Here is a 23,221-nt window from a genome sequence, read left to right as displayed (position 1 = left end):
CTTGGAATCATACAACAGTTACAGCACCCGGTCAATTCTACTCCACTAGCAACCCCCCCACCCCCCACCCCCCCTTTTTATACAAGATAAACATATCCCAGTACTAACCCATAACAAACCACTTTGGTGCCTTGCGCTGATTGTCATCTTTTGGTGGAGACTTTTGTTGAGTCTTCGGTGACTTTGGGGGCGACTTTGGCGGAGACTTCGGCGGCGACTTTGATGACGGCCGCGGAACACCGGGGCGGTTCTCTGGTGATTGTCGCCGTAGCGGTAGAGCAGTGTTCCGGCTGGGTGCGTCAATTTTGACATCTGACCTGGGAGCGGGCATGGCGACCTGGTCAGTACTTTGACAAATCTTAAGATGCACTATAAAGGATCAGAGTTCAGCGCGACGATTTACTCAACTCTAAAGTGGGTATAGTTGGGATGACACCTGGCAGGTATTCATACTGAACAAGAGCTGAATATGACACAAAGAACTTTTGAGGCACTTTTTCAGTATGCTGAACTTCAGTTGCAACATCAGCACCTGCCTAAACAAGTAGACTAAGAATTTACGGATATTCTAGAAAGAACCTAAAATTAACTGCAACAAAGGAAGCACTACAAAGGGGAAAAGCAGTGTTCGTTTGCAATGCAGAAATGATTTAATCCCTCATACAAACGGCGGTCAAATGAGGGTCCCTGAGATTGTTGCATCTCTCGCACTTTCATGAAGCCTTTTCTTGGCTGAATGGCAACATCCAGTACAGCTATGTTCAATTTCGTGAGCACATAAAATTCACCCACAAAGGAACTCCTATCTTCAAAGAGCAATTGTTTGAAAGAGCTAGCAGTATGAGCTACCCTGCAGCCGCACCACGCATTTGTTAACCGGAAGAAAAGGCTGGTGCAATGTTACTCGCATTGCTCCCTTCCGTAGGTACGCAAAAATGTTCAATTCTCAGTTGCAATTAGTTCATATCTATCATTTGTCATCATAAATTATGTGCATGCCCTGCTACCCAGGGCTCCTCACTCAACATCAGTGGTGCTCGGCCGATTTGTGCCCGAGAACTGCTCCTCTAAATTTCAGATAAAAGAAAGTAAAATTATAATAAATGAACATACCACCAGCCATTCTTGCAAAATAAAATACAGAAAGTACAGTGAATTTAATTCAAGGCCAACTTTGTTAAGCTATAATAAGGGCTTTTCGCACGCCAAGGCCACGGCTATGAGGCGCACCATAGTGGAGGGCTCTGCATTAATTTTGACCACTTGGTGTTCTTTAATGTGCTCTGAAATCGCATAACACGTGGGCACTTTGGAATTTTGTCTCCGTCAAAATGCAGCCACAATGGCCAGGAATTGAACCTGCAGCTTTCTGCTGAGTAGTAGATTACTACCTACTGAGCCATAGCAGTGGGTAACTCTGTCAAGCTGAATACTCTGATAAACCGAACAGTTCATGGTCACAGCACTAAAAAAAAAAAAAAGCGGCTAACATGAAATGCTAGCTCGAGCACAAAGAATAATGTAAACTCTTACCGTGCTACACCGCTAGCATTCCACAGCACCAAGTGGCCAATTGATTTGTGTAACCATGTAGTATCACTGCACGAGGTAAGACATTCCAACTGAGAAATCTATACAACACAAATTGCTGACACTGCAATTAAATAACATTTGTACACAGACAATTTTTAGCCTGACTCCCCGTGATCTATGGATGTAAAACAGAGAATGACCAATTCTGCGTATATATATGGGCACTCAGGCAGAACCAAGGCGAAGTGATACACAAAAGAGGCTAAACAAAGATAAACAAAGCTAAACAAGGACAAACATGCTAGCACACCTAAATCCCATTTAGCTTAATCAGGAAAACTGGAAGCTCATTTTAGGGCACAAGCCCTACTTAACCCATTAAGCGAAAATCCTGGTGTACGTTCGTGTGGGGTGCACACCAAAAAAAGATGGAGTCTGCATGCAACCTGGCAGGCCAAACAGAAGGTAAAACCTCAAAAAAAGTTAAAGAAATGAAGTGCACCTCAGTCGTGAAGCTGCCACAGTGGCTCCACCTGGAGACGACACCATAGCCAGGACTTCATCCCTCAGAAGCGGAACACCCAGGGTCACTGTTGCGCCTCCAAAATGGACCACTGATGCAGGAATCAAGTTAGCCTAGAGAAAAAAGTGAAGCAAAACAGCTTTTACGAGAACTGATGGAGTGAATGCTCTTGCCTCCACAAGTTATTTTATTGGTCAATTCCCAAATATGAGGCAGGAAAGAAGCGCTTTGCTTGATTGTAGCTCGAAATCTGTGCACATAACTACACCACTACTGATGACGTCAGCAACAGTTGTGGGGACCTGCCCTGCAGCCCCCTGAGTTTGCTTCCCCGCGAGGCACCGTGCAGCGGCAGTCTCACCTCGAGGCTGAGCGCATTCTCTTGTCAGTTACATTAACTGGCAAGAGAGGGCGCCAGCATCGCTGCGCGCGAGACTGCCAAAGCCCGCGCGCGGGAGAGGGGCTTCGGCTGGGATCGTCGGCGCGACCGGACGTGCCGGTGGCGGCTCCGCTCTTCGCCGGCGGGGCGAGGAAGCGACGGGGAGACAGGCTCCCGTACTCGTCCCGCCCGGCCTTCGGAGTATATATCCCTTGCCCTAGCGCGGGCGAACATTCGCTCGGAACCTTGCTGGTGAGTCGGACGTCCTCGATTCATTAGTGTACCTTGTTGCTAGCTGGCGTTATTGTTTCTGTAGCAATAAATGCCTGTTTGTGTCAGCCAATGTGTCGTTCCTTTGTTCCCCCAGAGCAAGGCCCGCCGTGGTCGGCGAGCGCTCGGTAGCGTACGCGATCACGGGGTGGGGTCCGGGCGGCTTTGAACCGTGTCAGCCGCGATTGAGTGGGGAGAACGTACTTGTCTTCCCCATTCAACCCCACACAGTACAAGTCAGTAGTATATCAGAGCTACATCACACTTTTACGCCATTTGAGTAACGAATCAAGAGGACACAAAACATGGGTTTTCTCAGCAGCCACTGTATTAGTTTGATGAAATTTACGGTATTTAAAATAAAAGCTTATATTCTAGTGACAGATGGAAGCACAATGTCGGTTTAGAGTGATATCTTTCTTCCTTTGTTTCAAATAATTTCAGAGTAAGGAAATCTCACTTTCACATTTCGATAGCCATACCATCAAAAAGGTGGCAAAACATTCGTAACAAGTTTCAAGACAAAATTGGCGTCTTAAATTTGGCGCCATGTTGGGCTACTGTAAATGAGAGTTTCGCAAAATTCACATAGTCTATGCGACAGTTTCAGCTACAGGCAGCCTTATTCAAGAGGTCAATTTTGATTGCTTTAGTTGATCTAACCGAGTAATAAGAAACATCCTATAGCATATTTTCATCCCAGAGATATAAAGTTTAAAAAAAAATTTTTCAATTTAAAAATTGTGCAATTATCGGTGATATTTCTTTCACAAGACACTGCAGTCATAGACCAGAATTCTGTTTCTATTACTCAACGAAGCTTGAGCTAAACACAGTCACTTCGAAAGTAAATTGACAAATTTGTAATAAGACTGGACGAAAAAAACGCAATAAGACATTGAAAGTTCCTTCTTCCACAAAGAAACTGCTTGTATTTTGAACATAAACTGCTAATCATATTTCCAGAAAAGGACCCAGCAAAACTTGAAAGATTAGGATAGCCTTCTGCTGCATGCATAGAATACCGTATAAATGCGTGTAGGGGCCACACTTTTTTTCCAGATTTGAGGGCCAATTTTCAAGGTGTGGCCCATACATACGATTTGAGATTTTTTTTCAAGTAAAAACGCACCAATCAGGAAATGAGTTTCATTTATTCTACGTTCAATCGTCACTCGCAGAGTATTCCGAATCTGAGCTGGTGTAGTGCTCTGGTGCACGCAGCAGCATGTCCGCTGTCAATGCACAGCAATTGTTCCCTGCTTCTATCACTAAGGAGAGCATCTCTTCCAGTTTAGGAAACTTCCACGGCTTGCCTCGGAAAGTACACTTTTTGCAGTTTGTGTTCCTCAATGCATCCTTTTGGTTGCACCATCGTCGGACGCACTTCTCGGCCACGTCGAATTTTCTGCCCGCCGCACTCTTGCTGTGTTCGACAGCAAACTCCGAGCTGTGTAGCTAGCAAGGTGCTTGCCCATCATGCTAGAACAACAATGCTCGGCGGCAGCACGCGAAAGCCACAACTACAGAGAACTACCACGCTACCACAACTCCCATGCCCTTGACAGCCATAAAACGTTGGATGGATGGATGACAATGACTTTACTCTTTGTATCGAGTGGCAGCTTGCGTCACCTAGCCTATACTCTCCCCCTTTGTTAATTGATTTTCCTTCTCCTTTTCCTTCTAATTCACTCTTAAAATGTCCAGTTTGACTTTTTCCTCTCCAAATTCACCCTTCCTTGATTTCCTTCACCAATCTTCTAACCTCCCCTTCTGATACTGATGCCGATATGAATAGCGGGAGCTTGCAGCAGAGGAAAAAGTTGACAATGACGATGATGAGCCACAGCTTTGAGCACCATCTGTGGGCAGCACCTGGAAGCTCCTGTGTGCATGCGTCACCTCCGCGATCAAGCACACCGTTGCTCGCAGCCGGAGCCAATCGCGGAGGCCACGGCACGTGCATTTCGAAGGCTATTCTCTCGTGGAATGTGGAAAGTGGGTGCAGCCCTTAAAGGGATATTATTTTTTTTTTTAGTATTTCCTTCGGGAAAACAGGGTGCGGCCCATACATAGGTGCGGGCCTTACATGCGTTTATACGGTATGCTACTTGAGACTCCTGAAAGTTCATAACCCATCAAAAACGAGCTTCTCACTCAGTCAACAGATCGTATTGCCTCGCTTCACCAACATGTACCAAGAGGCGATAAGCACACAGGGATCAACCCTTTCTCCACATGCCCAAGAATGTGATCGTTACAACTAATACCATTTTATGTTTGTAGCATTACCTCCAACAATGTGGTGCCAGGGTCCAAAATGTGCTTTGGCGGAGACGTGTCTGCACAAAAGTCAAGAAAGAGGCTTGGAGTTATTTCAGTCGGCAACAGATTCCAAAGGCCAAGAAGCCTGGCATAGGAATGCCGCATGTTTGAATTCACAAAGCATGGTAGATTGGAAGGCTCAAAAACTGATGTCCTGCTAGTTCTCAGTTCTAAGTAGGCATTAAATATACAGCACTGAAAACACATTAATGCTGGCTGGTGTGCAAAGTGCAAAAAGGCTTGCTAAATGCTATCATTAGTTTCAAAATTTTCCAGCAAGACAAGGCTTGCAACAGTGCGGTACGTGAAAAAGTAAAGCATGAAAAAAAGCGACGCTTACAAAGATGAAAGTCCTGGTTTCCATTCCTCAGGAATCCACGCACAAACTGGATGACGTCAGCGACTGCAATTAGAAGACACTTTATGGGATTTCCTGAGGTAAAGCACAGAATAGTATTACCTACTGAGCCAGAAAAGACAGAGCCTTCACAATTCTATCCACAAAGAGACCATCAGCTGAGGGGCTTATCAATCTGCTCTGCAATGGCCACCCGTATACTTGGAATTCGATTCTGATTTCACCACTGCTCTCTGTGCAAATGACGACTTAGCTTTCACTTTAACTTTAGTTCTCGGTGATTGTGAAGGATCAGCATCCTTAGAAAGATGAGTATGGCGTTGCAAAGATATCAGCAGATTTACATGGTGCTATGTGATGCATAGCAATTGCAAATCAAGTGCAAAGAAAGCCCTCTTGCATTTCTTGCAGTAGAAAGCGACTGCCAGGCTTTTAATATCACCCTCTTGCACGTTCTGAATGAAAACCATTTGGAACAAAACTGCAAGTTGTGAGACACCATCGACAACCCAGCTATGTCTACTGCAGGAAAAAGGCCTCTCCCATATCCTTGCAATCAACCGTGCCCTGTGCCAGCTGTGGTGACCTTATCCCTGCAGACTTACTAATCTTATCCACGCCAACATGACTCTATGCCGACCCTGCTACATTTGCCTTCTCTTGGAATCCACTCTGCTACCCTAAGAGACCATAGTAACCTTGCCTTTGCATTGCAAGCATTACATATTCCCTGGCCCACTGTGCTCTCTTCCAGTCCGTTAATGTTACCCTATTATTTTCCTTTCCATAGCTCGCTGCACTGCCCTCAATTAAATCTCAAGCCTTTTCATCAGCTCTCAAGTTCCATTTCCATAAGTGAATACTGGGGGTGAGGCTTTCTATTCCAAGGAATTTCACATGACTAAGAGGTGATGACAGCAGAGGCCACAGTCACAGCACTGACCTCTTTCCTCGGACAGGAACGTCCCCTGGAGGACAAATCGGTCTGGGAAGTAGATTCGGATGAGGACGACAGGGTACTGCCGGGCCATGCGTTCAAGGCGCTGCTCACGAAGGCATTTAGTCTCCAGAGGGCGGTTTTCCAGCGCTTCCCTGTTGTGAAACGCAGGAAAGGTCAGTGAAGTGCGTGCTACTACAAGTGAAGGTGCTCAATTTACTGCCACACACCTCACATCGATTTAGTTCCTTTTTTTATTTTGCTTCACAGAAATGCATGGTTAATCAAATTTCTTGCCTGGCATTAAACATGCTCGTGATAACCTACTGTGCAATGCTTGCAGGATGTCCTCAGATCTAAGAGAAAGTATGTAGCTGGGTCAGTTGGTTTATTGTTATTTAGCGCTAAACAATGCCACAAGACAAGGGATGGCTTGTTTTCCCATCTTATTTACATCCTGTCTTATAGTGCTGTTTAAAGCTGAGTTTTTGAACCACCATAAAAACATATGGTAACAAGTAAGGGGCCGGGCACAAGCCACTTCCCTTCCAATTCACCAAATGCCAAGCACGCACACTTGTCAGCTTTACTGCCACTGAATGTTTCTACTTTGTCTTATGGGCTCAAAACTCACCCAGCCCAGTTTTAAGTTCATCCTGCCATCAATTCGTGATTACCACCAGTCAAACATGATAGTACTGCTTCAAAATGCTGTTGTGTTTGTTTTTCCAGTGTTTGCAATTTACTGCCACCACAGCACGGGGTGGTCATTTATCCCCTCCAGGCACAAATTATTATCAAAAAAAGGGGAAAATGTTAAAGTTTTCAGATCTCATTGGGCAGCATGCCAAGACTGCACATGAAAAATTTACATCCTCTCAGAGGCTCCATTATTCAGTTTCTGCAACACCTCATATCTCCGCATCATGGCTCATCTCGGTTTCGGGGTCTCGGTTATGCTGCTTTTCACTCATTCCTGTCATAAGAACTCATCACGTCGACAAATCAGCATATTTTGGTCAGCTTAAAGCATTCACCCTTGCAAGACAAACAAAATGTGCACTGACCACAACCATGCTGGAGCTAACATAAAACATGATGGCAACAATCTTAAATGCAGTTGTTTTATTTTTATTTGATATTCATTTCGCATGTCTGTCATGAATTGTACCTGCTGATGCTTTTGCACATTTCGACAACTGCGTCTTCTATAGATGAATTTGACAGTATTAAGCATGCATGTAAAAAGTACATGTAGCCCCTGGATAGCTATCATGCATATGCCTGCTAGACCCTACTAGATTGTTTACCAACGGTTGCAGCCCCTAGCAGCCAATTCCACAGCATTCATGACAGTTAGCGATGATGAGCGCTCATTACCTACAAAGTTTTCAGACTTAAGTTTCCAGCTCGAGCAACACACAGCTGACAAACACGGTCATGCTGGTCCTAATGCCTACCAGGTGCACACGTCACTCAGCTGCTAAATTACACTCTTTTTCTGCCCGCTCATTCAGCTGCCAATTTTTAGCTGAGCCTGTGTGCACATGCACGTCTCGCATCAATAATGTTGACAATACAAAGTACTGGACCATCATGCATCAATTGAGCACGATGCTGAATATCAACAAAGCTAGCCAGGCTCGTTGCTTGAGCAAGTGAGAGTGTGCTATAGTTGAGCAAGTGAGTGTGCTATAGTTGAGCGTATCAATGGGCAGTGTATTGTTACGATAAATGCTGCCTCCACTCTATGTCCCACCCCTGCACGGCCATGTGCACCTAACCGATCTTAAAGCGACGCCAGTATGCACCAATCGACAATCAGATTAATCCAGCCAACATCAGGGAGATGTGTTTAAGTGCAAATCAATCTTCCGGACCACACACCATTTTGAAGCTGACAAAACACAACTAACATTTGCCTCAATTCTACTGCTTCAACTTGTGCAAGTTTCACAGGGGCACCATTCTGACAGTTCCAAGTTCAAGACTTCCTTCCAAACGAACATGCCTACCAACATTCTCTGCACTACACAGTGTCCAATAACAACCAATGAAGCTGCCGTACCTCTGCCTCTTGTAGTCGGCAGCAAGATACTTGGCGTCCTCAATGGTGACCTCGTAGAAGCTGTCCCCAAGATCCTCTGTTATGGAATAAACAGAACAACAACCACAAAAAATCGTCCACCTTTGTGGCACCTTCCAAAGACATCCATACGGTGCAACATCCATCAGGCCTCCTCGAGCTATGCTTTCCATCTTTACACATCCACACCGATTATCACAAGCCCTGTGGCACTTTTCCAACTATTTGTTTTATCCTCTGCATGACTCAAGAACAAGATTACAGCCGCTAGTCACTAAACCTGCCACATTCTGTTGCGGGATGCAAGACAGCAGGAAAAACACAGATCATAGGGTCTGCTTTGAAGATGCAGATGTGTACAATGATCTCTTTAAAGAAATAAGTGCCAATTTTGCCTGACTTTGTATTTTTTGGCTGTAATAAGGTCAATGCACTCACAGCAAACTTCGGATACAACGAACGCAATCCAAGTGACCGTCAGGTTCGTTATAAGTTGGCTTGAGTGCATACAAGTTGAAAAGCAGCACCCAAGAATGCTTCTCTGCAGGAAGCCATGCAGTAATGGTTTGCGAGAATTGTTTACGTGCCCCCTTTGCTGGCAGTACTGTAGGTAGGACTTAACAGCCAGAAATTAACCTCTGAAACTATAGTATTCCAATAGTGCGGCATTATTTATTTTATCAAACGCCCTTGAATAGTTGATGAAACTTCCAAGTACATTGGAACCACTGCAGGTGGTCGCATCGGTGTAAAAAGAAGCACTGCTGGGCTTTACACATCAAGATCTTGACTAAAGTTTAAAGGTTTAGTAAATTACTTCATTAAACTGACAAGCCCACAACAAAGGAAGCACCCAGATATTGGGTCGCTGTCGATAGTAAGTACATAGTGCAGACAAGATCACATATCTCATAGGTAAATGTGCTGCGGTGAACTCGTTGAGCTGAAACTAGTGCTAAACCCACTGCCATTTATTTTGTCGGCACGACACAATGCAAACAGCATTGAAACTTTAGCTATGAGGTAGTCAAACTCATTCTTATGCCAATTTAGCATCAGCATGAAACATGAACACTCTCTGCCAATCAACCTGGCTCAAGACGGACACTCACATCCCCCTGTTGCAGAAAAAACTTACCTGGCACAAATGGTGGACAATGCTCCAAGTTGAAGAGCACAGCCTTCCTCTCACCAATCTGGATCAACAAGCAAATAATGAAGAGAACACTTCATTGCCAAAAGTTGCAACATACTCCGTTTCGCAATTAACGTGCAGTGTTCTGGAAGCTACACAAGTAGTGCAACCGGAAAAGAATGTCGGTCTGCCACTTATCACTCGTACTTCTCGAAGTTGAGGTGGAACTTTGATGAAAAGAATGAGCAGTGTAAAATGACGTTCTTGGCATTGCAAACCATGGACAAGGCAGTCAGGCGTTCAGTTAGGGAACTGTTACTGATGGTGCAGTAATTTTGGGGTGCAGACAGGGTTTGAGCGAATATGTACGCCAGCCATGTATCACTCCGCAGCATGTACTCCTGCTGCTCAAAGCGTCGACGAGGGGCAGGATGGACACATGGTAAGAGGCAAAACAAAGTTCAGCAAATTGCGAGCTGAGGTACCCAAGCTTTGTCACAACGAAAGACGCTTGTCCGCACTTAAGACTTAAAAGAAAGTCTTGCTGGGCAAGTTGGTAACTGTACATCTTTGGTTACAGGCGCGAAAACAGACAACACAAGGCAGAAAGACGGGATGGAGCGCCACTTACAACTGATTTATTTGAAGGCAACACGGACAAATATATACCGTCTTACACGCAAGGAATACTATCATCTTCAAAATTGATATGATAGCGAACGAGTGAAAAAGTTGTTCTAAGCCTTATACAAAGATATGGACGTGTCGCTAACGCAGATGCTTCCTTTCTTTGCAATGTAAAAAGCTTCTATTAATTCCCAGGCTTTTGTATCTTTGCTTTTTGATAGAATTCGCGCACCGGAAAAACATGGCTCACAAATGCGTGACGGGCAGGACCTTATATGCTTAGGTATATTTGGACCTTCTTTATCTTGCTCAACGTTTCTTTCAAGTTCCCCGATTCGCTCGTTAACGCAGCGCCCAGTTTGCCCTATACAGGAGCGGCCGCACAAGAGGGGAATTCCATAGACAACACCTTCGACGCACTTCATGAACGATCACCCATGTTTGGTGCCACACCCTCTCCCTTCTTTTCGTTCTCTTTCAATACGAGAACAAAGGCTTCCGAGCTTTTCTGGGGCAGAAAAAGCAAGCGGCACACCATGCCTGCTCGCAACCTTTTTAGAGTTGTTGGAAAACTTGTTACACGTAGGGTACCATCACAGGTCGCACAACCTCTTCTCGAGGGACATCTTCCCCAGCTCTCAGTCTTCCTCTTCATCTTCTGTAGCAGGTTTTCAGCGACCGCCGTTACGAGCGAACCAGGGAACCCAGCTGAAGACAGCCTGGCCAATTGGTTTTGAAAACCAATTGGAAACCAATTCGCCAGGCTGTCTTTCTTCCTTGTGTTGTGTCTGTTTTTGCGCCTGTAACCAAAGATGTACTTAAGACATGTGATAAACTACTACTTTTTGGGTGCAGACACAGCCAACGCAAAGAGGTGCACTAGCTTTGGCGACGTTGTACGCTATGTACGAAGTGGAGAAATATAGCAGACTACCATATTTCTGCCCGGTGAGCCATCCCACTTCCCGATCTTGTCTACTTCAACACCCATTTCTACCCAGTTTCACCATTCATTGCAATTCAAGTGCAAATGTAATCAGTTGTCGTGAAGCAAGGCTAAGCATAGCAATAATACAAGCTGATGCACAGATGATAACTCTCTTCTCATTGCAGCAAAGACAATGTATCACCTGGTGGCTAAGCTGAACAACAGAGCATTGCAAGTCTGGTGAGATGATCTGACAGCATACACAGTATATGGGAACAGTACAAAGAAGACAGAGCACAAAGAAACACACACCTACCACAAGCATTTGTGGCTTGTGTTCTGTTCTATGTGCTCTTCTTCAAACTGGTCCCGTATACTATGCTGCTCCTTCCTGTAACACATCAGGCTTTGTTACCGTATTTATTCGAATCTAGGCCGATAGTTTTTTCAAAAAAACGAGATGTAGAACTCTTATGTCGGCTTAGATTCGAGGATTTCGTTTCGAGGTTTCGTATTCGTAAAATACGAATAAATGTAGCACGCAGGTGGCGCCCCCACAAAACGCCAATGAAAGACAGCACTGTAGCCGTTGCTATCCGTAGCCGTTGCTATCCGTAGCCGATACTGATCAAAGCACACATGAGCACTGGCTGCCATTTTGGCCTTGTTCTGTTCTCGTGCGGTGGCGTGAGCACATTCGCAGCAGTGATGTTTTCGTGCGTAGTTTTTATCACCAACACCATGGCACCAAACAGGCGGTGCCATTATAGTACCGCCTTCAAGCGGAAAGTTATAGTCGCTGCAGAGCAGTCGTCAAATCTTCAAGCCGGGCGGGACTTCGGCGTGGATGAGAAGAATGTTCGCCGTTGGAGGGGGCAGCGTAACGAAATTTTTGCTTGCGCGGCAACGAGAACGGCTTTCACGGGCCCCAAGAAAGGCCGCCATCCAGAAGTGGAGGTAGCTCTGGCCGAGTTTGTGGAGACGCAGAGGTCAGCGGCACTTCCAGTGACCACGGAAGTGCTGCAAGCCAAAGCAAGAGAGCGAGGCGTCCCCCGGGAACTGTTCAAAGCCAGCCGGGGCTGGTTGCAGAAGTTCATGAAGCGCTTTGGCTTCAGCCTCCGACGTCGCACGTCCATTTGTCAAAAGCTGCCGGGCGACTTCGAAGAGAAGCTGATCTCATTTCAGCGATTCGTAATAAGGAAGAGGATGGAGCACGGCTACGCCGTAGGACAAATGGGAAACGCTGACCAGACGCCGGTATGGTTTGACATGCCAGTGGCGTGCACCGTGAACGAAAAAGGTGCCAAGGAAGTGAAAGTGCGCTCGGCCGGATACGAAAAGCAGCGCATGACTGTAATGCTGGCCTGCACGGCGGATGGCCACAAGCTGCCGGCGTATATAATTTTTAAGAGGAAGACTCTACCAGCTCGAAAAGTGTTTCCAAGAAATGTGATCGTCCGCGCCAACGAAAATGGATGGATGGCGAGCGATGTGGTTGAGCAGTGGATCAGAATGGTTTGGCAGCGGCGTCCAGGGGCCCTCTTGGCCAAACGTTCCCTCCTCGTCCTGGACTCTTACCGTGGACACCTCACTGACGGCGTAAAAGCTGCGCTTTCCGAAGCCGGTACCGACGTCGCCATCATACCCGGCGGCATGACAGGCCAGCTGCAGCCTCTTGATGTGTGCCTCAATAAGCCTTTCAAGGATCGGCTGCGCAAGTACTACGTGGACTGGCTTAGTGAAGAGCGGCGCGAGCTTACACCAACAGGCCGAATAAAGCGCGCCTCACTGGGAGTTGTAGCCACTTGGATAGCTGCAGCCTGGGTGACATCCCAGAAAGCTTGGTTGCACGCTCATTCCGCAAGTGCTGCATCTCTAATGCACTTGATGGCAGTGAAGATAGCGCACTGTTCGAGGAGGCCAGCGATAAAGAAGTCAGCGATGATGATGACGAATGAGCGGGGGCTGATCCCGGGCTGGCGTTGCATATGTCTCCTCGCCCAACGCCGCCTCTCCTCCTCCTCTTCTCTCAAAGCTCCTTTGGCAGCTTTTTTTTTCAACGGTCCCTCTCGGGGCCATCAATCACGCTTTGGCAGAGCATGCAGGCACGATGCTTCCCGCTGTGTCTCACTCGAGTTCCTCTCTCTACACCAAGTCGCCTATGCGCAGACACATGGTGCAGTCGTTTCGCGCCACGCACTTTCACGTGCGCGGCTACGTAAGAACAGTCGTGTCGCGTCATAAAAATAATTGTGATAATGAGGTATAAACAGTGTTGTTTTTTCGGCCGGCCTACAATCGAGGTAAGTTTTTTTTTTTCTGTGGCCTTCAACTTTCGGGTCTCGGCTTAGAATCGTGGCCGGCCTAGATTCGAGTAAATACGGTACCTATTTCACAGAGCCCTGTGGCTACAATTCATGCAAACACATTCGCAAATGTTCGTTGAAAAGAAGACACAGGAAAATGTTCCATAATATGTTATTTATCATATCCTAAGTGAAGACAGTGCCATCTGAGGATCTGATCTCTCTCACTATACCTTCTGTTGAAGAGCTGGCAATAAAAAATTCCAGATTGGGTTCACAACTTGCACAACTATTCTAGTAGTGATATTCTCCAGTCGCACATTACACCTCCTAAGGTTGCGCTGCAATATCTTGCACTGCTCCAGGGGTCATGGCATCAGGTGCGATTTTTTTTCTATTTACCAAGTAAAAGGGACCGGTGAAAGGTACCACAGAAAAGTGCAGCACATACTGCCCCGGTCACAAATACGGTGACCATACAGAGAAAGAAATGGGCAGCAGGCATGCAAAATCACCATCACATGCTGAGACAAGGCAGCACCAACCGACTCACGTATTTGATGTCTTCCTCACGTATGGTTGGCACCTCTGACTTCGTAGTTGGCGGAGGGCTGAACCGAACCTCTTTGTTGCCGTTGGGGTTGCCACTGCGGACTGGAGACTGGCCCGACATTGGAGGCTCCTTGCGAATGGCCTGCGTCACAGGTGATCACTCAAGTGATGATGGGCTCTGCTGGAGCAGATGTGTCAGCCCAGCAAGATGGGGACAATGTTGAAGTCACGGACTTGTACAGACATCAGAAATAAAACTGTGAGCACGGTAGAGAACAAAGGCACAAGGGTAGATAGAGTGCTAACAACATAGAATCCACTAAGAACTCAGTGCAAATAGGTCTGAATAACGGAGCTGAAACAGCAACCTGGAGGGCAGGAAACCAACCAAAGCATAGGGGAGTGTTTCTATGGTTTTAAATTGTAGTGTTGATCAGTTGGAATTAAGTCGTAGTAGTAGTTGGGGTTCGTTGTAACATACACATAAGTTACAAATATGTCATAACAAACATTTTATTTCCTTACTCTTGCCTTCCCAAAGGTACTAAGGCACCTACTGCAGTGTTCCATGCTTTCACATGCTGTGAGCAGCGAGGTGATCTGGCCCTTTCTTTTCAAGCACATAAGTGCCTTTTCTCAAACCACCAGATGTGTTGTTACCGGATGGCATGCTTGGTGGTATAATACCGTCAATGTGTAAACTGGTGGGTAAGCAAAGAGAACAACATGCTGCGAGATGCATCACATAACCAAAAGGAAGTAGTCAGAGCATATTTGAAAAGATATACCGTCAAACCTCGTTACAATAACTCGAATATCGCGAATTATTGGCTATATCAATCTGTTCCTAAATATTTTTAACAAACACATGCATTTCTTACTTTATATATCGAAAGCGGTTTGCCATAAAACAGGTATATCAAACTGACGAGAGCTAAAATGTGCCCGCTCGGATGGTAGGTGGGAGGCTTTGCCTCGCTACACGGGTGACTGGTGGTGGAGCGGCAAGCCTTCGCGCCACAGTTCACGCTTTAGCCCGCATTTGCCAACAGCGCCGCAGAAGATAAAGCCGCAAGAAAGCTGCTAGCCAAGCGGTCGGCACCCATTTGCGCCTCTCACACCCATCGAGAGTGCCCCGGAACCAGTGACATGGTCGGCTATTTAGTTTATTATTAAATTAGTGATTAGTTGATTTGTGATTGGTTAATTGGCAATTCTTCAATTAGTAACTAGTTAATTAGTAGTACTAGTAGTTGGTGTAGCATGTCGCAACTGGGAACTCAGTATATGATAATGTACAGCGCATGCACAAGGCGCCAGCTGACAATGCACCTGCGCTTCAGCCTACTGCGCATGCATATGACGTCACTGAGTGGCACCACCATCGTTTGAGAGGAGCGCTGCCCAGGCAATCTTGCCAGACGCCTCCAGAACGCCGATCTGGAAGGATGCCGCCTAAACGCTCTCCTGTGTCTCCAGCAACCAAGCGTGCACGCGCTAATGAACGTCAGCGGAAGTGTCCTGAAGCGAACAACTGTGTAGTCTTTAATCAACATCTACACCACACATCACCGACACAAGCAGTGACACCGCGCTAAAGGCTTTTGCCTCATCGCACTTAAGGTCAACAAAGTGCCCCCCTGAATTTTTTACGTAACACCACTGCAATGCGAGGAAAGCACCCTAGCTGGCATTTGACATGCTGGCACCGCGTGCTACGGTGCTGTGCGGCGAGGCGAACCTAAGTAACGTTTGCTGCTCGGGTTTTGCGGACTCCGCAATCGCTGCAAATGGTTCTGAAGTGGTGCTAAAACTAAGTGCTAAAACTATGGCAGAGGTCTCTCCCATTTGCCGTTCTTTTTCTGACTAAATTTAGCTTCTCTAGCGCGAGTTTTTGGGAGAATTTCATAATGGAAATTTTGGCTATATTGAACTATTTTACAATTTTTTACCAGTTCGCTATAACGAGGTTTCACTGTACAATGTGGTATCTGCATGAACAACAAGAAAGCCACCTGTAAAGTGCTTCACAGCACTGGCTGCATACATGAAGACTGGTGTCACATTTAAGCACCTAGGTGCACGGTCTATGTGCTACCCAAGCCTGTGCTTGATGCTGATAAAGCAGCTGCTCTTAAAAGCATATTAAAGAAGTGCACTCTCACCAAATACTTGTCAAGATGGTGGCAGCAGTAGTTATCGTACAGGCTCAAAGATAAATTACTTACAACAATGAATAGATGCCAGTCACAAAATAAAGTGTCAGCAAACATTCTGAAGGGCTTCAAATGATTGCCTGTACTGAACACACAACAGGACCACACAACACGTGTAGTTTCAATGCATCTCACAGCACAGTTTAATATACCTCATTATTAGCACTATGATCAGCACATGCACGATTGCCAGACCACTGCCCAATCATTTCATTTGCAAAGAATTCTTTCGCCTTCTTTCTACAAATGTGACTCACATCTGGAGAGGTTGACATTGGCCGTGTTGGCGAGTTGGCCTTATGAGAAGGCGGCGAGGTCGCCCTGGCCTGTTTCGGTGATGTGGGCCGCACCAACCGGTTCGGGCTCACGCTTCGAGCAGCAGGAGGACGAGGTTCCTCCTTTTTGAAAGGAACAGAAATGTTCCGACTCACATGAGCCTGCTGCACCACGCTGCCCTTGGGCCTACGGAGGAGCCTGCGACAACAGGGCGCACACGTACACGTTGGAACCACTGCAAGTGGTCGCATTGGCGTAAAAAGAAGCACTGCTGGGCTTTACACAGCAAGATCTTGACTAAAGTTTATAGGAGCAGTAAATTACTTCATTAAACTGACAAGCCCACAACAAAGAAAGCACCCAGACATTGTGTCACTGGCAGAGCCCATGCAAAAGCAAGGAAGCTGTCTTTACAGAGTGAAATCATAACGCGCTAAAGGTCAGATGAGTTATTATTTAATTACTTAGTTTAGCGATTTTGCTAAAATGGAAAAAAATATATCTCCTGATTAAACAGGCAAACCTAGAACCTCAATCCACATGAAGGGACCAATAAGTGAATTTTTAAGGGCCCAATTTTCTGCAGCCCGAAAGAAAACTGCTCGCCTCTGCATCAGTTTTGTTAGATATACTGTACATTTTTACAGAACCTTCAAACAACGTGTGCACCCATTTTATAAAATTCCAATGCTGAAAACCACAACCTCTAGAGTGTGCAATAGCGATAGCACCCCAGCAACAGCGATAAATTGAAAACAAACACAATCCAAAGCCACTAGATTGTAAATACACAGTTTTCGTACAGCACAGCATCCATCTGAGTTTCCACACCCGAAGCGGTTACAGTACAGTGACGTTTTAATGGACCCGCTTACTGCTTCAACCAAGAAATGCACAACACTGCTGCCATCTAGTGACAACAGCTCAAAGCAGTTCACCACCGATGCGAAGTGGGTGCTGCTTTTCATCAGAGGACACAGTGGAGAGTGCTTTGACAACATATAACATTTTACTGGGATGTGGTCACGAGATGAGATGCACCGATAATGGCAAGGTTTCTACACACAATGTCACACTGAATTATTTTACCCAATTTTCAATGCTAAATTAAAATTACAAGTCCTCGTTTCTTCAATAATAACAGTGCTCCATTCTCGCAATAGGAGAGCCACCATAATCCCACGAGAGAAGTTCCTGGTTTCTCCAAGAAAAATCACGGATTCTAGCGTTTTTTGCGCAATTGTCTGTTAACAGCCAAACACTTTTTTTATGTTATTGTGTTTGTGGATGTATAAAGAAAACTAGAATGAGGGGAATGTGATCACTGCAAACCTGCACGAATGAGTCATGATAATGGCGCCTGTCGAGGGAAATATTACCGTATTTGCAAAATATAATAAGAGTTTTTTTTCTATTCACTTTAGAAAGTACCTTTTACATTTGGAACCAAACTACAATCGTGACATGAATTTTTTTCTTTTTAGCCGTTTTTGAGATACCCACAGAAAGCTCACCCACCAGGCTGGAGAGAAGCGAGGAAAAGTTAACTTATCAACGAACATTTGCCATCGAGGCGAAGCACGCGGCCATTTCTTGCTTTTATTGCTTTTATGCAATAAGCAACTGTTACATAAGAATGCAACAGGCCCTACCTGATGACTGCCTTGCCACTTGTCAGGCCCAGTTTTTGCAAAGTCATGTCTCGCAGTTGGTCAATGCCAACAACCTGGAATGAAGGTCTCATTCAATGAAAGTCTTCAAGAATGTGACACAATGCTGCGTGTCACTAGCGTACATCAATGACCAAGATAATTCACTAAAAAAATGAAGAAACATTGCGTTTACTTACTTTTTACACATTGACTGATCGAGTGACTGATAATACTCTTTATTCAGACAAACAAGGTCTAAGAACAGATGCCTTACAGGCCTCCAGAGACACTGTGTGTGAGGGCTGTAGTATGCAAATACACGATTAGATGCAGTAAAAGTGACTATATAATGGCTTAGTGCAATTGCGAGTAGGTGCAAATAATAGAATACAGTTTCAAAAGCACCAAAGTTCACAACAAAGCTACATAAAAAAGCACAAGGAAAGAAAAAAAACGTTTTCGCACAATAGCAATGTCGTATTGCCAGTAGTGGTGAGAAAACCGCCTATGCTGCAAATCTCTGTCTCCAAAGCTAAACATACAATTGGCTGTGGTGCTGCTAACAAATGCTAACAAATATGGCCAAATCCTCAAATGATGTGGCTTCTGGCTACTCTTTATTTACGAGCACTACTGTAGAGTCGAGCAAAACTGGTGAGTACTGCAGCATTGAGAAAAACTACAACAACTTAAGCTACCCCAAAAAACCGGCGGCTCAGCACAGAAACACAAACGTCAGGAAAAAATATGATAACACAGCATATGAAGATAAAAACAAAGAAGCGTAAGTCGCATGCTAGCGCTTGTATCACTAGATGGGATGAACATGATTCACACAGTTTCATGGCACTTAAACAGCTAACTTACCCCAAGTGTTGTGATTCTAAACTGAGAAAATCCCACCAAGTCTACAGCTCAACAATCTTAACAGAAGCTTACCACATGTAGTCTCAATGTGTGGTGTAATATTTCAAGCTGCAAAAATATCTTTACACTGCAAGAAATTCATAGGTCAAAGACTGTAAACTGTAAACTGTAAAGACTGTAGACTGTAAACTGTTTTGCACGAAAATGCAACTGCACCTTATGGCAGTGTTAGGGGAGGGGCAGTTTGCCCCATTTATGGCAGTTTCCCCCCCTAACAGACATGGGGAAGGGGGGTGCAGATTTTTTACCATACTGTTCCCAGCTACCCAGAAGACATGAGAGGGCACTACCAAGAACTATGACCCTTTATGGAGAGACCTGTGCACGCCTATGCTTAAAGATGTTGCAATGTATAGAGTAAGGAAAAGGTTGGAGTGCAACATAAGACTGTCCGTCTCACCTCTTTCCTCATGTAAACGCAAACCAGGTCCATTTGTTGATTTGTTGCACTTTGGATATCCCTTGAACGAAAAGAAAGAAGACCAACATCATTTATCAGCACACAAGGATGTTGTGGTGCAGAAGTTAATTAAGAAAAGGCCAGGAAGCAGCTTTCCAATTTTAAACCATCCAATTTCCTTCCTTTCCGTGGTCTGCTTCTCTGATGTGTCGCCACAGGGAGAGCACACAACACTAACTTCAATGGCCCTGAGGTGCTCAGTTTAATGCATATAAAATGTGTTTGAATCATCAAATGTAATGAGCCAGCCTCCTTTATATATCATTTTCTTTATATATTTATCAAAATAAGACCGTTGCATGAGGTACGAAGGCATTTATTGACACTTTCACTTTATAAAAATGTTGATTAGCATTTCTTGGCACTAGGTCCGGACAGCTCCTTTTCTAGTACGCAGGCGCAGTCCATAGACGCTTCGATTGCTTGCCTCTACGCACTGCAAAGAAGCCGCTGCATTTCTCCTCTTCATGTCGTGTCGCCACGAGAACGGCCCTCTGGTATGTTAACATACAGTCCGTCTCTTCCTTTTTTTTTCTTTAATGCTTTGCCCCATTGCACCTGGGCATTGCAGAGAAGCCACCAGAGGGGCTACACTTCAGCTCCATCATTTCACGTGTCCCCCAGGTTCGGCCCACTCACATGTTAGCACGTGTGCAGCTGATCGTTAAACGTATCATATGACCAGAATTGATCGAAATTTTGAACACAGCAGCAGAGAAATCATACGTGTTATCCGGAACAATTAAGTGGAAGAAAAATATTGCAACTCTATAGGGTATTTTTACTGCCACCGATTTTGGGCGTATGAAAAGAAAAGTTGTATGAGCCAGGATCATATCCATGAAGGTCTACTATATCTAGAGTGCTGGCATAGGCATGCCTCAGCTGCAATAGAATATGCAAAATGGCGAGGAGAAAAATGCCAATGCAGGTTTCGCAATGTTTCTTTCACAGGAACTGGTTCTGCCATGCTCAGTGCTCAGTTACTGGGCTGACATCCATGACTGCAGTAAATTCAATGACAACAGAGGTTACTATTACTACTAGGATGCAAGTTTAAAACCAGCGGTTAACAAGAAAAGCCCGTAACCAAGTGCACTGTATTACTCCACTAATCAACGGAGCTTGTATTAGCCAGAGAAAACTCAAAAATTAAATACAGATGTCAACACCACTGGTTAATTTCGTAAGTAAACTGCGGTGCGTCAACACACTTTTCTCCACACAGATCTCAGATGCAAGGCTACACCACCATTCACTTTAAAACAGTGAACACAGATTTCCTTTCGGTGTTGACATCAGGAGTTTGAATTGAGTGGCAGGAAAATTTTTAAACACAGTTTTCTCAGGCAATAAATGCATGTTTTCAAACACACACATATCAAGAAAAATCCATAGAAGCAGTTATTAGTGAGAACAACAATTGAAGGAACTTGTCCTCAGCTTTCTTTTACACAATTAAGTCACAGGCTTCAGAATTTTTGCCCTATAATGATTTCATCTTGTGACTAGCTTTGTGTTTAGGTAACAAGATAAGTATTAACGATAGACTTTTAGCCTACGGCAGAACAACAATGGATGGCAATCATGGATCCAGCAGCTGGAGCTTCACTGCCCCAGATTTGAGCTGCACCCAACTAAAGCGGCAGTAAAATGGCTCTACATAGTCTAAGCAAATGCTGCCAACTGGAAACAGATTCGTGTCCCCCGAACCACAAAACATCCCTCTGTGACTTTCATTGCTACTGACTACACACCACCAACCACACACAACAGTCAGTACCACACCAAAAGAGTAGAGACAATGAATTTTCGCTGTACGTTTTTTTGGAATGACGTGCATGAGATTAGTGAGAATAGATCACGATGTGGAATTTGCCTGTGCCAGGTGAATCTATTACTGAATTTCTCCCACGTAGTTTCAGTTTCTGCAGCTAAACGGCAGCTATCATGTCACAATAGAGTGAGATCACACAAGACGTATGAAAACTGCGATATAATAGCTACTCGTTCATTTTCTTACACCCGGTAAGTATAAATAACTGAATTTCTCCTCATACGTAGCTTCAATGTCAGTAGCTGGACAGTTGCTATGGCATTAGAGTGAGATCACAAGAGATCTATTAAAACTACAATATACTAGCTCCTTGTTCACTCATTCCCACTCCAGCTCTTAAACCAGGCAGAAGAGTTGCAGTGAATTAAAATGAAAAAGTTAAGATTATTTCCCAGTTTTTGTGCATCACGAGACAACAACTCCACTGAGACGCAATAGCCACAGCTCGGCTATAACTGAAACCGAGACAACATGCCAAAACAAATTCAGTTATTGACCATCAACGTCTCAAGTCACACCGTTCACGAAGTAAAAAAAAAACAACACGCCACCAAAAATTTTGCGCGCCTTTAAACTGCGTACGCGAACTCCTTCAACCAGCAGCAGTCGTCCCGTTCATCTTTGTACCGAGGCGAAACCGACGCGAGCGCGTGTAATCAGAGAGAAACAAAACACGATCCATGACATCCCAGCGCGTGACCGCGGCGTCTGTCAAACGTGCGCAAATAAAGAACGCTAAACGCGCGAACATCACGGCCGATGACGAACGAGCGAGCCAGCCGCGCGAGAACCGGCGGCCATGCGTCGATCGTGCCTCGGCCTCGCGCGGACGCGTGACGCCCGTTTTCGCTCGCCCGAACTAAAACAACAAAGCACGCGGAGTCGCCTGGTAGAACAACAAAGACTCCCCGGCACGTCCGCCCGTTACGCATCGGTCGAGAAAATGCTTAAGGCGAGAACGCGTCCAGCGCTGCGGCGGCCAGAGGGACCACATCACATGGCTTTGACGTACGGATTTTCAAGCAGACGGGAGCAGCTACGGAACACGCCGTAATGAAAATGAAACGACTAGGGGTGTGCGAATATTCGAAATTTCGAATACGAATCGAATACGTTTGATTCGAATACGTTTGATATTCGATTCGTATTCGAAAATTGATATTCGTGAATTTCCGAATATTCGAAAATTCCTGAATACTCGCCAGCGCATACTTTCACAAATTCGAGCGTGGCAAAACCACAATATCTGGGCAAATTAGCCGATAATCGAGTTAAAAATTCCAGGAAAACAACACAGAGGTCCTATCCGCTTCCTTGTCCGCCGTTTATCACGCGGACCGACCGCATCCCGACCAATCCCGACGCCGCAAAACTTCACCTCGTGCGAATGTCCCCAAGTGGGCTTTCCCACATATCACCCGTGCTGCGAACAAGAGGGCCGACGGCACGCTTCGAGCAATCGCAACGCGAAATCGCGCTTTTTTTTAATCCTTCGGTAATACGTTACATAATTAATGCCCACATCCGAAGAATGCGTCCTGTCGCGTTCATAAATCTCCGAGCGTGACTTCCGCCATCCCGCTTTGTAAACTACACTATGCGGGAAAGCCAACTTGCGGAATGCCGTGGGAGCCTCCTGAAGGGGTGAGTCGAGTAGTCACAATAGGGCAAGCGATCCTGTTAAAATCTCGCCTATTGCAGGAAGGGTGCATTGTAACCTGCACACGTCTTTGGCGGGCGTAACGGCAGGCGTGGCAACAATCGGAAGGCCTCTGTCGCTAGGGCAAAAAAAAACAAATAGCCTGGCTGCGTAGTTTCGGGTTCTGAGGTTAACCGCTGCCCTGCGGCAACCTCAAATGATACTAATAATAATTGGTTCTTTGGGGAAAGG

General features: G+C 45.5%; 2 protein-coding genes across 4 annotated transcripts in view; one reads left to right on the top strand and one right to left on the bottom strand.

Moving 5' to 3' along the window:
* The window catches only part of LOC144101385 (ribosomal L1 domain-containing protein 1-like), a 486,157-nt gene that overhangs the window by 397,304 nt on the left and 65,632 nt on the right, over positions 1–23,221 (top strand). The gene's annotated exons all lie outside the window — the stretch shown is intronic.
* Positions 1–23,221, bottom strand: part of LOC144101381 (tether containing UBX domain for GLUT4) — a 66,786-nt gene that overhangs the window by 1,889 nt on the left and 41,676 nt on the right. The window contains exons 4-15 of one of the 2 annotated variants that reach the window (XM_077634514.1): positions 19,434–19,494; positions 18,107–18,180; positions 16,436–16,652; positions 13,964–14,104; positions 9,553–9,610; positions 8,397–8,472; positions 6,335–6,483; positions 5,374–5,436; positions 5,001–5,050; positions 2,036–2,169; positions 1,534–1,599; positions 109–317 (exon numbers count right to left, since the gene is read on the bottom strand). In XM_077634514.1, coding sequence (XP_077490640.1) covers positions 109–317; positions 1,534–1,599; positions 2,036–2,169; positions 5,001–5,050; positions 5,374–5,436; positions 6,335–6,483; positions 8,397–8,472; positions 9,553–9,610; positions 13,964–14,104; positions 16,436–16,652; positions 18,107–18,180; positions 19,434–19,494 — 1,298 coding nt within the window. The remainder of the gene's footprint in view (positions 1–108; positions 318–1,533; positions 1,600–2,035; positions 2,170–5,000; positions 5,051–5,373; positions 5,437–6,334; positions 6,484–8,396; positions 8,473–9,552; positions 9,611–13,963; positions 14,105–16,435; positions 16,653–18,106; positions 18,181–19,433; positions 19,495–23,221) is intronic. The other variant, XM_077634515.1, reaches the window with a different exon arrangement.

Source organism: Amblyomma americanum, chromosome 8 (genome assembly GCF_052857255.1).
Source record: "Amblyomma americanum isolate KBUSLIRL-KWMA chromosome 8, ASM5285725v1, whole genome shotgun sequence".
Lineage (NCBI taxonomy): Eukaryota > Metazoa > Arthropoda > Arachnida > Ixodida > Ixodidae > Amblyomma > Amblyomma americanum.
Note: the sequence above shows the minus strand (reverse complement) of the source record. Positions and strands in the feature narration are given on the sequence as shown.